The sequence below is a fragment of the Diabrotica virgifera genome, chromosome 7, assembly GCF_917563875.1.
Source record: "Diabrotica virgifera virgifera chromosome 7, PGI_DIABVI_V3a".
NCBI classification, from domain to species: Eukaryota; Metazoa; Arthropoda; class Insecta; order Coleoptera; family Chrysomelidae; genus Diabrotica; species Diabrotica virgifera.
Window position 1 is genome coordinate 57,548,408 of NC_065449.1, and position 12,177 is coordinate 57,560,584.

The 12,177-nt window shown below is 31.4% G+C and overlaps 1 protein-coding gene across 5 annotated transcripts in view; it reads left to right on the top strand.

Moving 5' to 3' along the window:
• The first annotated feature begins 1,673 nt into the window (after nt 1–1,673).
• LOC114330869 (3-hydroxyisobutyrate dehydrogenase, mitochondrial) overlaps nt 1,674–12,177 on the top strand; it is a 206,777-nt gene continuing 196,273 nt past the window's right edge. For 4 of the 5 annotated variants that reach the window (XM_050656470.1, XM_050656469.1, XM_050656471.1 and 1 more), the window contains exon 1: nt 1,674–1,900. In XM_050656470.1, the coding sequence (XP_050512427.1) occupies nt 1,858–1,900 (43 nt within the window). In that variant the 5' untranslated portion in view covers nt 1,674–1,857. The remainder of the gene's footprint in view (nt 1,901–12,177) is intronic. The other variant, XM_050656468.1, reaches the window with a different exon arrangement.

Here is a 12,177-nt window from a genome sequence, read left to right on the forward strand (position 1 = left end):
TGTTTTCTTCCAACCCAGCGTTTTCCTTCGATTTTGTCCTGAATGATCAACCGGAGTAAGTGATATTTAGGTCCTTTCATTATACGACCGAAGTATTAAACCTTTCTCATTTTTATGATGTTGATCAATTCTCGCTCTTTGTGCATGGTCTCTAGCACACCTTCGTTATATATGTGTGCTGTCCGCGGGATTCTGAGCATGCGACGGTAACACCACAACTCGAACAAGTTGTGCAAGTTCTCTTCTGGTCGAAATTTCTAAAGAGTTCCACAAATATCTAAAGTGTTCCACTCTTTCCAGGATTTCGATATCTAATTTTAGTACTGAGTCTTCGCTATTCATTCTTCCGACCACTATCCATTTTGTTTTCTTTGCGTTGATTGTTAAGACCTTTGCAGTACATTCGTTTTTACAGCTTTGATCAGGGTTTGAAGGTCTTCTAGACCCTCTGCCATTATGGCGGTGTTATCTGCGTACCTATATGATGATATTAATAATTTCACCACAGATTTTACAACCTTCGCGACGATTATTTAAAGCTTTCTCATAAATTGGTTTGGTGTAGGCATTGAACAATGTCGGGGACATCATCCCTGTCTGACACCACGCTTAATAGAAACTTTAGCTGAAACTTCTTGATCCAACTTAATACAAGCGGTCTGATTCTAGTAAAGATTCTTCTTTACGTGCCATCTCCGCGACGAAGGTTGGCAATCATCATTGCTACTCTAACTTTTGACACTACAACCTACAACCCGAAAGAGTTCAGCTGAGCTGCATCCAAACCATTCTCTGAAATTTCTAAGCCAGGATATTTTTCTTCTACCTATGCTGCGCCTTCCTTGAATCTTTCCCTGCATTGTTAATTTTAGGAGTTCATGTCTGTCACCACGTGTTATTGTGTTATATGACCCAAGTAGGTATTGCAGTTTTCTTATTTTAATGGAATCCAGTATCTCCCTGCTGTTCTCTACTTCTTCATTGGTTATTCTGTGTGTCCAGGAGATTCTCAGTAGTAAAGATAAAGAAGTCCAATTGCTTGTATTTATTTGACTTACATAACGTCGGTATAATAAGCAAATTGCCTAAGTCCATTTTTTGTAAAAATTGTTTTTTGGTGTCATCTAGTAGAAGACGGTAAAATCTACAGCCTGACAATTCCCAAAACCGCCATTATTATTTTATTTCGCGCCAATTTTGCTAATCAAATTTGGCTGAAGTCCAACGTTCTGTTCACATTCATACGAATATTGCCTATGTCCTTTGTTTGATCACGTGTTCACTTGCACGTAACAGTGTTTCTGAAGTTTTTTTGATTGAAAACCTTAGAAAATGTAAGTAAATAAATATATTTTGATATTGTTATTAATATGGATACATTATAATAAGTAAAAAGTTTGTGTAAATATTTTGTTTAATTACTTTTGGTCAATTATGTATTGCATGGAGTTAGGTAATTTTCTTTTTAATTACTTTTGTTGTCTTTTGGACACAGGCAAGTTCCACAGTTTTTGGGCTCTCCTGTAAAATTTTCGATTTGTGACTTAGGCAATTTGCTTATTAGACCGACGATAATAATTTATATTTAAACTAAATACGAACCCTATAGCCATTTAGTAGTGACGACTATGGCCGGATGCTGCTGGAAACTATAACTAAACGTAGGCAACCAACATTCAACCACTGGAAGGTCAAGCATTTAAATCAAACATTTTATGAATCCAATTCTGATTATATACCATTAAATACGGGAGATAGCAAACATTCGCTTAAATATTTTACTGTAGTAGTTTGGTTTGAAGGTGCTGTGAGTATAATATCGACATAGGCTCTGTGTGAGGTTTCCATTCCATCAAAATGATACTTAGGACTGCAAGATCTTTCGTTAAAACATTCCAAAGTAAGTTGTATTATTTTAGTAGCTTACAGCTTTTAGTTTACAAAACAAGCTACACATGTAGCTACTTAGTGAATGAGGTTATATTATTATCAATCATATGAAAATATTAATTTAGGTAGGTACTAGGTATACGTATCACATTAATTATTGTTATCTGTTATCTTCGTACGAAGTGTTTAAATTTCTGTACAGTGTGTTAAAGAATATTTTTTTATTTTTAAAGTGTAAAAAAATACCATAAAATGTGAACTTTAATCTAACATTTAACGCAAAAATAACTCATAGACTAGATTCAGAGCCACTGCGCATGCGCTATAATAACTCAAATCAAAAATTTCTTTTGAAAGTTATTATAACTTCAAAGCACCAAAGTGGATTTAAAATTTTAATAATACCAAAAATAAGTTGACAAGAATTTCTGCCATTTTGACTGTTAAGCTGAAGACATAATTAACTGTTAAAGAGTTGAGGCAGGGCCCCCGGTAACCGGGCATGCAACGCGTGCGACGCACGCGGGCGCAACCCCAAAAGGGCGCCAAACCGAAGGTTTGGCAAATAGGAAATATTTATTTTAAATGAAATAATGATCTTTTATACAATTTTAATTTCAATTTTTTCATGAACATCGAGAGAAATCTCAAAAATCAAATATTGTGTTATTAGATACTGAAAAAATAATTAAACTTTTATTTGAGATTTGGTGTTAATAATTATTACTATAAGTTTATATTTAAAATTATATAATATCCGAATACCTATTTTGCATTATCCGTAAATGATAGAATTAATGTCTTCTAAAGTAAAAAATAATATTGGTATGGACGGTATGGTGGATAGTTCTAAATATTATTCAATAATTTATGGACTGTATCCTAGATTCCTGTCATAAAAATCAAACAAGCCTAAGTTTGCGATATGTAGTATTAAACGATAATTCTAAAAAAAAAAGGTTGAAATGCAAGAGAGTTTTGCCTAATATTTGACACTACAGGGGAAGGACTATTTAATTTTGTAGTTGAACCATTACAAAATTAAAATTTAAGTGCGCAAAATTTCGCGAAAATGTGTTTTAAATCCATTCATTTTTTTCGAATCCTGAGGAAACTAACAAGTAGGTTTTTGAAAAATTTAAACGCAGAATGAAAGATTGCAATATTACCGAGGCTCTAAAGTCCCTGAAAACTTCTATAATGTTTGTTTGAATAAGTTACAGGGCTGAAAAAAAAAAGAGAAAATTTAGTGTGATTTTTAATTTCAAATATCTCATAAAAAAATTTTTTTTGTTATTCTAAGGGACTTTCGGCCCTCGGTAATAACGTAATGATTCATTCTGCGTTTAAATCTTTCAAAAATACTTATTATTTTTCTCAGGATTCGAAAAAAATTAATGCATTTAAAACACATTGTCGCGAAATTTTGCTCCTACTCCCTTAAGTATAAAAGACACGAGAGGTCAAGGGTATGATAACAGTGCCAATATACGTGTATGATAAGGGTAGAATTTTACGTATGTTTCTCTTTCTCCACAAATAGAAGGAGTATTATAAAATTCATGTTCCTGAATTAAATCTAAAACCTCTAAAAGTGATACAAAATGGTCGAGTAGAATAGCTATTTAAATTTCATATAATTAAAATTTGTGAGAATCTTATAGATATAGCTGATAATGATGTAGACATAGAAAATAGACAGCATTAGAATAATGATCCAGTACTAAGTTCGTTAAATAGTAGATTTGACATAATGCCTGATTATGACAATGTTTTTGGTTTTTTAGTGATATTTTTACATTAAGTGACGATGATATTTTGAAAAACGGTCTTTCGCTTCAACAAAACCTAACTGATCCAGTAAAAACGGAGGCGGATATTGGTGCAACTGATTTATTTAGCGAGATAAACGTTTTAAAAATTATTTTCATTACTTGACTCATCAAATCCTCTTAATATAATCTTCAACAGATATTTGAAAATATCTAACTTCATCTTTGCCAAATATCACTATTTCGTTAAGAATTCTTTTCATTTTAACTGTGTCTGATGCTTCTGTGAGAGATCATTTTCAAAATTAAAGTTATGTAATTAAAAATTATTTTGAGGTCTACTATGGCAGAGGAAAGATTATCTGGTTTGACAATATTAGGTATACAGTGCTCTTCGGATCAAACTATCCACCAAATAAGTTTGGAACCACTCATTTAAAAAAAAAACACAAAAACACGTCAAATAATAACTGAAGCGGGAGACATTATGTCATATTTAAGCTTGCCGGGAAAGGCACCGTCTCACCCCCGTAGGTATATTTTTATATACATATTTATATTTTATATTTAAATTACTACCCCCTTTTTTATTTTATATTTGGATTCTCCTCTTTGTACTAATTTCAAAAATGTATACCTAACACTTGATGCTTAAAGTGATTAGTTTATGAGAAAAATAAATACAAAAGTAAGAAAACTGGATTGAATAAAAATTATTTTTTTAACAATTTTATAACATTTCACTACCAAAATTTAACAATAATTATTCAAAAATTTTAAGAAAAATTATTCAAGCTTTGAAAAGTCATTTTGAATAATTATTGTTAAAATTTTTGGTAGTGAAATGTTCATTCTAAATGTTTGTATGTAATGAAATTTAAAAAAAAAAATTCAATCGAGTTTTGTTGCTTTTGTATTTATTTTTCTCATAAACTAGCATCAAGTGTTACACATTTTTGAAATCAGTACAAAGAGGAGAATCCAAATATAAAATAAAAAAGGGGGTAGCAATTTAAAAAAATTAAGGTATGATGCGGGCGGTGAGAGGGTGCCTTTCCCGGCAAGCTTAAATATGGCATAATGTCTCCCCCTTTAAGTATTATTGAAGTGTTTTTACGTTTTTTTTAAATCAGTGCTTCAAAAGTTATTTAAGGTGGATAGTTTTACCTGAAGAGCAATGTACACATAGCAAGAGCTCGTCAAAAATAAAAAATTATAGATTTATTTTATAAGTGGATGTAGTAGATTTAAGGGCGCTAAAATATGTGCCGCACGCGGGCGTCGCTCGGCCTTGCGGGGGCCCTGAGTTAAGGCTTAGTGAGTTTCCAAATTTAAGTTATTCTAAATTCGAAATTAATAATACATAATTGTATTTTTATGAAATTGTTACTGCTAAATCGAGGCACTATATTATATTAATATTGTTATTGAATTTATGTTTTGACTTTTTTCTTAATAAAAATAGATTCAATTTTCTTCATTATTTTGTATATAAATTAAGTAAAATTCAAAGTTTCCATGGCTACTGGCTACCTGTTATAAGATGTAAGAATAAAAATTCTTTGTTGAGAACTCTACATCCAGTGACGTAGTAATTATTTTTTTAAATGACTAATAAAATCGGGCGGATTGACCAGAGGCCAGAGACAGAGCCAACTAACCAGGGCGGATTTTTTTGAGGTGGATGTGAGAGGTGGCATTTGGATTTTTGCAGAAAAAGTGAGGTGATAACTTCAGTAATAATAATTGATCATACAGAAGTAAAAAACTTCCTTTGTATAATGGTATAAAAAGTTTATTAAAAATCTATTAAAATGTCATCCAAATGGATTGCAAAACGTTTTCGATCTAAATCAGATCATCTTCAGTGCCTAGAACGAAGTATTTCCACGTTAGAATGAATGCAAAAGGTTAAAATTGTGCATGTTAAAGAAAAAATGTGGCAAATACTTACGTTCCACTTAGTAGATGAAACTAGCACACTATTAAAAGTGGTAAATAACATCGAGATATATGATTTACATGTTAAGATTATGATAAATATAGCGACTCGCAAATCGATGTTAAATTTAGAATTTTCCCATTAGACAAGACGAAAACGGCGGGTTCGTTAGAAAAAATATTCCCATGAGATTTTTTTTGCATAATCACATTTGTAATACACCCCAGAATAAGGTTCAAGAAGTCGCCCACGAGAAAAGTGGTCCAATTTTTTTTAACAATTTTTTTTTTAATCAAATTGCAAAAATTATTAGTTTTGGTCTGGACAAATTGTTTAGGTTTTTTTAGACCATTCTGGACAAAAAAGGTCTCTTGTAATTTTTCTCTAAAGTTGATGGTTTTCGAGTTATAAGCAATTTAAAATTTTAAAAACGCAAAAATGGCCATTTTTAAGACTTAATAACTCGGTTAAAAATTATTATTATGAAAGTCAGAAAGTGACTAAATCAAAGTTTAAAGCCCCCTACATGATCCTGAAGAAATTTGTGTAATTAATTTATTACTAAGCTGTTATTTATAATTATTAACAATAAGCCGTAAGATCGTATTGACGCGGCTGTAAATGTGAGTGCGAGTAAGATTCCCCATTGGACTGCCGGAATGGCATCTCTCTCGCACTTACCATAGACGGCCGCCTAATACGTGCTGGCGCTCATTATTATTACATACTTAAAAATAACAGCTTAGTAATAAAATTATGACAAAATTTCTTCAGGATCTTGTAGGGGGGCTTTAAATTTTGATTTAGTCAGTTTCTGACTTTCACAATAATAACTTTTAACCAATTTAATAAGCCTTGAAAATCGCCATTTTTCGTTTTTTTTTTTTCAATTTTAAATTGTTTATAACTCGAAAACGATCAACTTTAGAGAAAAATTACAAGAGACCTTTTTTGTCCAAAATTGTCCAAAAAACCTAACAAAAATTGGCACGGGCCAAAAATATTGATTTTTGCAATTTGACTAAAAAAAATTGTTAAAAAAAATTGGACCACTTTTCACGTGGGCGACTTCTTGAACTTTATTCTGGGATGTCTCACGAATGTGATTATGCAAAAAAATCTCATGGGAATATTTTTTCTAACGAACCCGCCGTTTTCGCCTTGTCTACATTGATTTTGTTTTTAATAATTAATAGACTTATCCTCAATTTATCCACGAAGAAAATAAAATTCCTGTAGCTGGCTGTATACCGTAAATCAGAAAAAAAATACTGGATCCTTTATAAAAGGTATATTTAAGGCCATCGGTACATAATTCGCAAATATTTTACGGGTATCCCTACTTTTTCTATCTTTCCACGGCAAATTACGTGTAGTAAAATTCACACTGGTATGGATATGTAAACATTACTAGAATATCATTCTACTTGAAAATGTCATCATTAATTTAAAGAGATGGCTTTTGAATGTTCTTGGATAACTGTTATTTTTATAATTGCAAATTATTAATTCAGTTAATAAATAATGTGATAATTTTTTCACTATGTATTCAGTGATTGTAATAATTTATATGTACAACATAAAACTAATACTCAATCGAGAAAAGAGGAAAAGTGTTTAAGTGTTTTTTTAATAATATATTGTTACTATGAAACGCTTACAATTTTGAACATCTCTAACAACAAAATACTTGAATCACAGAATATATATTATCCTGATGTATTCTCTGCTTGGATCTTCCACAAATAATACACAATAAATAACTTTTTATTAAGTTCACGTCTTAAAGCAATTATTTATCAAATACACTATATATCAATATTATTTAATCAACAACTCAAAATATTCCCGATGCCATGTTAAGTATTTAAAATTGTCACTGATTGTCACTGTCTGACTGACAGTATGCTGACAATATTCTATTCGACTGAGTGCGTTGTATGACAAAGATAGATTTGGAAATATTACCACGGACATTGTGTTCATTTTTTTCGAATCCTGAAAGAACCAATAAATATTTTTGAAAAATTTAAACGCAGAATGAAAGACTATATTATTACCGAGGGCCGAAAGTCCCTTAGAATAAATAAAAAGTTTATTTTGAATGAGATATTTTAAACTAAATATCACACTAAATTTTCTCTTAGTTTTTCACCACTGTAACTTATTAAAATAAACATTATAGAAGTTCTCAGGGACTTTCGGCCCTGGGTAAGAACGTAATCTTTCATTCTGCGTTTAAATTTTTCAAAAATACTTATTAGTTTTCTCAGGATTCGAAAAAAACGAATCCCCATTTGAATAGCATTGCAGCCGAAAATACATACCCATCCTCTTAAGAGATCCCAATAAAGGTTACATCACATTAACAAACGTTTTTGGATTAACAAATAATCCATCATCAGTGTTAAAAACCCTAAAATAATAAGTATAACCTAATTAATAAAGGAAAGTGTAAAAAAAACTACTTGCCGTCTCACTTCCAACATGTGAACAAGTCATACCTAGCTCTCAGATGTTACCTAGGGCAAATTAGATAATATTTTAAACATCCAGGCTTAAGGTAGCATTTTATACCAATGCTTCCTTGACGGACTACTTTTACTGGGCTTTGACCCACATATTTTTGTGTAATACTATCTTGGTGGTTAAGCATGTACATTGCACGTAAGCACTGATGATGACTGGTAAACCAGTCGAAAACTAGTTATGTGAATTTGATGTGGCCCTTTTGAGGGTTTTTTAAATATACCTTTTATACAGGATTTATTGTTTTTTGTATCACATGGTATACAGCCAACTACAGGAAAACTTTTTCCTTGTGGATTTTTGAAAATGTAAAAAGTTGACTAAGGTTAAGAATTGCCAGAGGTCATACTTACAATAGCATGCATGCGTGAGCCACCAAAATGTTATGGGTAAAAACTCTTTAAATGTTACAAGATCTTAAACATGTTACAACATCGAATATTATTATTACTTTGTAGTACCATTTAAGATGTTGTAACACTTAAAGAGTTTTTACCCATAACATTTTGGTGGCTCACTCATGCATGCTATTGTAACTATAACATCTGGCAATTCTTAACCTTAGTCAACTTTTTACAACATTTTCCTTTATTAATTAGGTTATTCTTATTATTTTAGGATTTTTAACACTGATGGTGGATTATTTGTTAATCCGAAAACGTTTTGTTTTGTGATGTAACCCTTATTGGGGTCTTTTAAATATACCTTTTACAAAGGATGTATTTTTATCCTCAATTTACTTGACAAATATACCTACCAAAAAAATTAAAATTCAATAATTTCAAAGTGTAAAAATCGGTATACGTAAAAAATGAATTTTCTCGGCTTCCAATTCCAATAGAGCAATTTTCTTCATTTCCTTTTTAATTCGAAGTAACTCGAAATGTACTTTAGTTTTGTTATAATCATCATCATCAATGATGCTACAGCCCTATGAAAGAGCCTCGACCTTCCCAAGTCTATTACGCCAGTCAGTCCTATCCATTGCCAACCGTTGCCAGTTTGCTGCGCCTATTTTTCTTCCATCCTCATCTACACCATCTTTCCATTTAAGTTTTGGCCTACCCCTATTTCTACTTCCCACAGGTTGTGACATAAGGATTCTTCTAGGAGGGTTGTTATGCTGTGATCTTGCTAGATGTCCTGCCCATCTTAGTCTTCCTATTCTTATAAGAGATACTACGTCCTTACCACCAAATATATGTTTATATCTGTGGTATACCTCGTAGTTGTTTTGTTTAATATATTATATTTTGTTTAATATATATGTTATAATAAATTAATTTATTTATAACAAAATAAAACCACAAATTTTTCCTATGTTGTAGATTTTTTTAGAAAAACTTACCACATGTGTACCTTTTAAAGCTCTAAATACAAATGTTTTTAATAATTTTATTGAAAGCTGTATGTTCAAGCAAATTTCTTGTTAATATTTTTACCGGACGGCGGACTGAACGAAATAAACACTATAATTAAACAAAGATTGTTTAAATAATTATACAGTTTTCAAATGAGACTATTTGCATTTAGAGCGTTAAAAGGTCTACACATAGGAAAATTATATTAGTTTTATTTCGATATAAATAAATTTATTTAGAATTTAATGAACAACAATTTTGTGTAGGGGGTTGTTTATGCTAAACCGCTTAGTTAAAGAAATATTGACGAAAAACGTAAAAAACTACGAATTTGCAGATTTCTCCCCCCTCTCCCCCCAAACCCGACGCTCAAAATGGTGTGACTTTTTTCTGAACATTGTGTGGACCATAAAGAACAATTTGGTGTTGGAGGATAACTTTCACTTTGGATGTCTGGGTTTGGGTCTAACTATACCATACTATAAGGAAAGTACAAAATACTAAAACGATGTTCTTAGTAATTTTTAAATACATTAATTATTTTATTAATGTTCAGGGCATATTTGAGAGGGCGGTTAATAATTATAACTCAATTATTATTACGTGTTATTACGGTTGTTATCACCTAACTTTTTTTCAAAAATCCGAATGCCACCTCTCACATCCACCTTAAAACAGATCAGCCCTGGTCTATTGTACAGTTAGATAAACGTGAAAGCAAAAGTTTCGATTTTTTTTAATCAATTTTCGATCTGTACCAATTTTTAACATGTCTTGTTTAACATATATTTTCTGATAAAATTTTGTCTAAGTAACGTCATGTGCGATAACAAATTAATTCTATTATTAAGAATTTATCGTACTTTCAGTTTCGAAATTAAAAACAACATAATAGACACTTTTTGATATATTATGCAAATTAATGGTGAATGATAACTTGCGTAATAATCAGTTTGACGAACTGGTTTAACTATTCATATATTGTAAACATATTAGTGCATTTATCACAATGCATGACTATCTTTTTGCAATATACAGGGGCTAGATTAAAAAAATGTGACTATCGAGAAACCATAATAATAGCAATTCACGAGGACTTTTCACTGACTGTGCTTATCAAAATGTTCTTTATGGTTTCTTCATTGACAAGTAGTCTTTCATTTTTTGCAATTTCGCGAATTTCGTGAAAATGTGTTCACTATGTGCGATACACATCAGTGGAGATACAATACATCCCTGAATCAATCCTTCAAATACTGATTTTAGCAAAAAAATTAAAGAAAAAAATGAAAGAGATCAAAATTGTATACCTAAATAACTCTCCATGTTTGTTGATGTACAATTATGTCGTAAAGTTAATAATAAACGACATACAATTAAATAATTATGCTTCCCACCTTTAGCTATTTTCCCCTTTAACTCGGATTATTGACCGCACAAAGAAATTGTAGGAAACCGCATTTGCAACAATTTCAGTCCTTACCATTTTGTTGGTGAAAATCCTTACCAAAAGTTGAAAATGGTGGGGATATTGAACAAATACGGCTTTTTAAAACGGCCCTTTAAAATTAAGATGGCAGCTAACGCAACGGCAGAATTCAGTCGCGATTTTAAATTTACACTCTTATACCATGCCATTAACTGATTATGCAAATAATAGAAAGAAAAATGGGGCATATATACGGAGGTAGCATAACCAACGAATAATAAAATATAGGTCGTATAAAAAAATGCGAAAGATTCGAATTTGCATTCAAAAATTAAAGAAAATGCAAGATGTATAACGTACAATAGTAGGCTATACATCTATAGCAAGAGGTTATTCTGCATATTTTTCTCACTTTTATAATATCTACATATTTTATACATTTATATTGTAAATGAAAGACGTTTATATTAGAATGAAATTGAAATGGAAGACATCGAAGTTCCAAGAATATTAATGAAAGCAGTAACACCAAAGAATAACAAAGTAGCTTTCAAAACGGGCAATAGAATATGCAGTCCATTAGACGACAAAGGGACTGCTACAGGGCTGCTCCACATCCCCTACTCTATTCAAAATATTCTTTGAAAAAAACCTGAAACCATGGAAAAGAAATGTCCGTCCAGTAAGAAACTAATACCTATAGGCAGTGCTGTTTTTGTAACAATATAGGTTCTGGTACGCAATGTTCCGGGGGGGTCTGGGGAGTGTTCATAAGGGGGTCCGTACCCGGAAAAAATTTTTAAATTTAGCCTCAATAAGGTCGTTTTAAAGCTATTTGGGAGCAAGGAAAAAATTCAGGAATTTGTCTATAATTTTGTTGTGTTTTCTTATTTTTGGTAAACCATTATTTTTTTGGTTATTTTAGAAGTGAAAACTTCTTTAGGGACGTTGTGCGATTTTTGGATAGGGGAAAAAGCATTGAATTCGCGACCGTCATTGCGACCGTCATCGCGACCGTCATTGCGACCGTCATCTCTTCGACGAAATAAATTTTGTACGTATCTATATTATGTGTATCTATACATAAATTGTATAGAAGTATTTAAATTTAAAATAAATGTAAAACCTATTTTTCGATAGGGAAAAATAATTTATTTCGCGACCGTCATCTCTTCGGCGAAATAAATTTTGTACGTATATATATTGAAGTGAAAACTTCTTTAGAGACATTGTGCACTTTTTGGATGGGAAAAA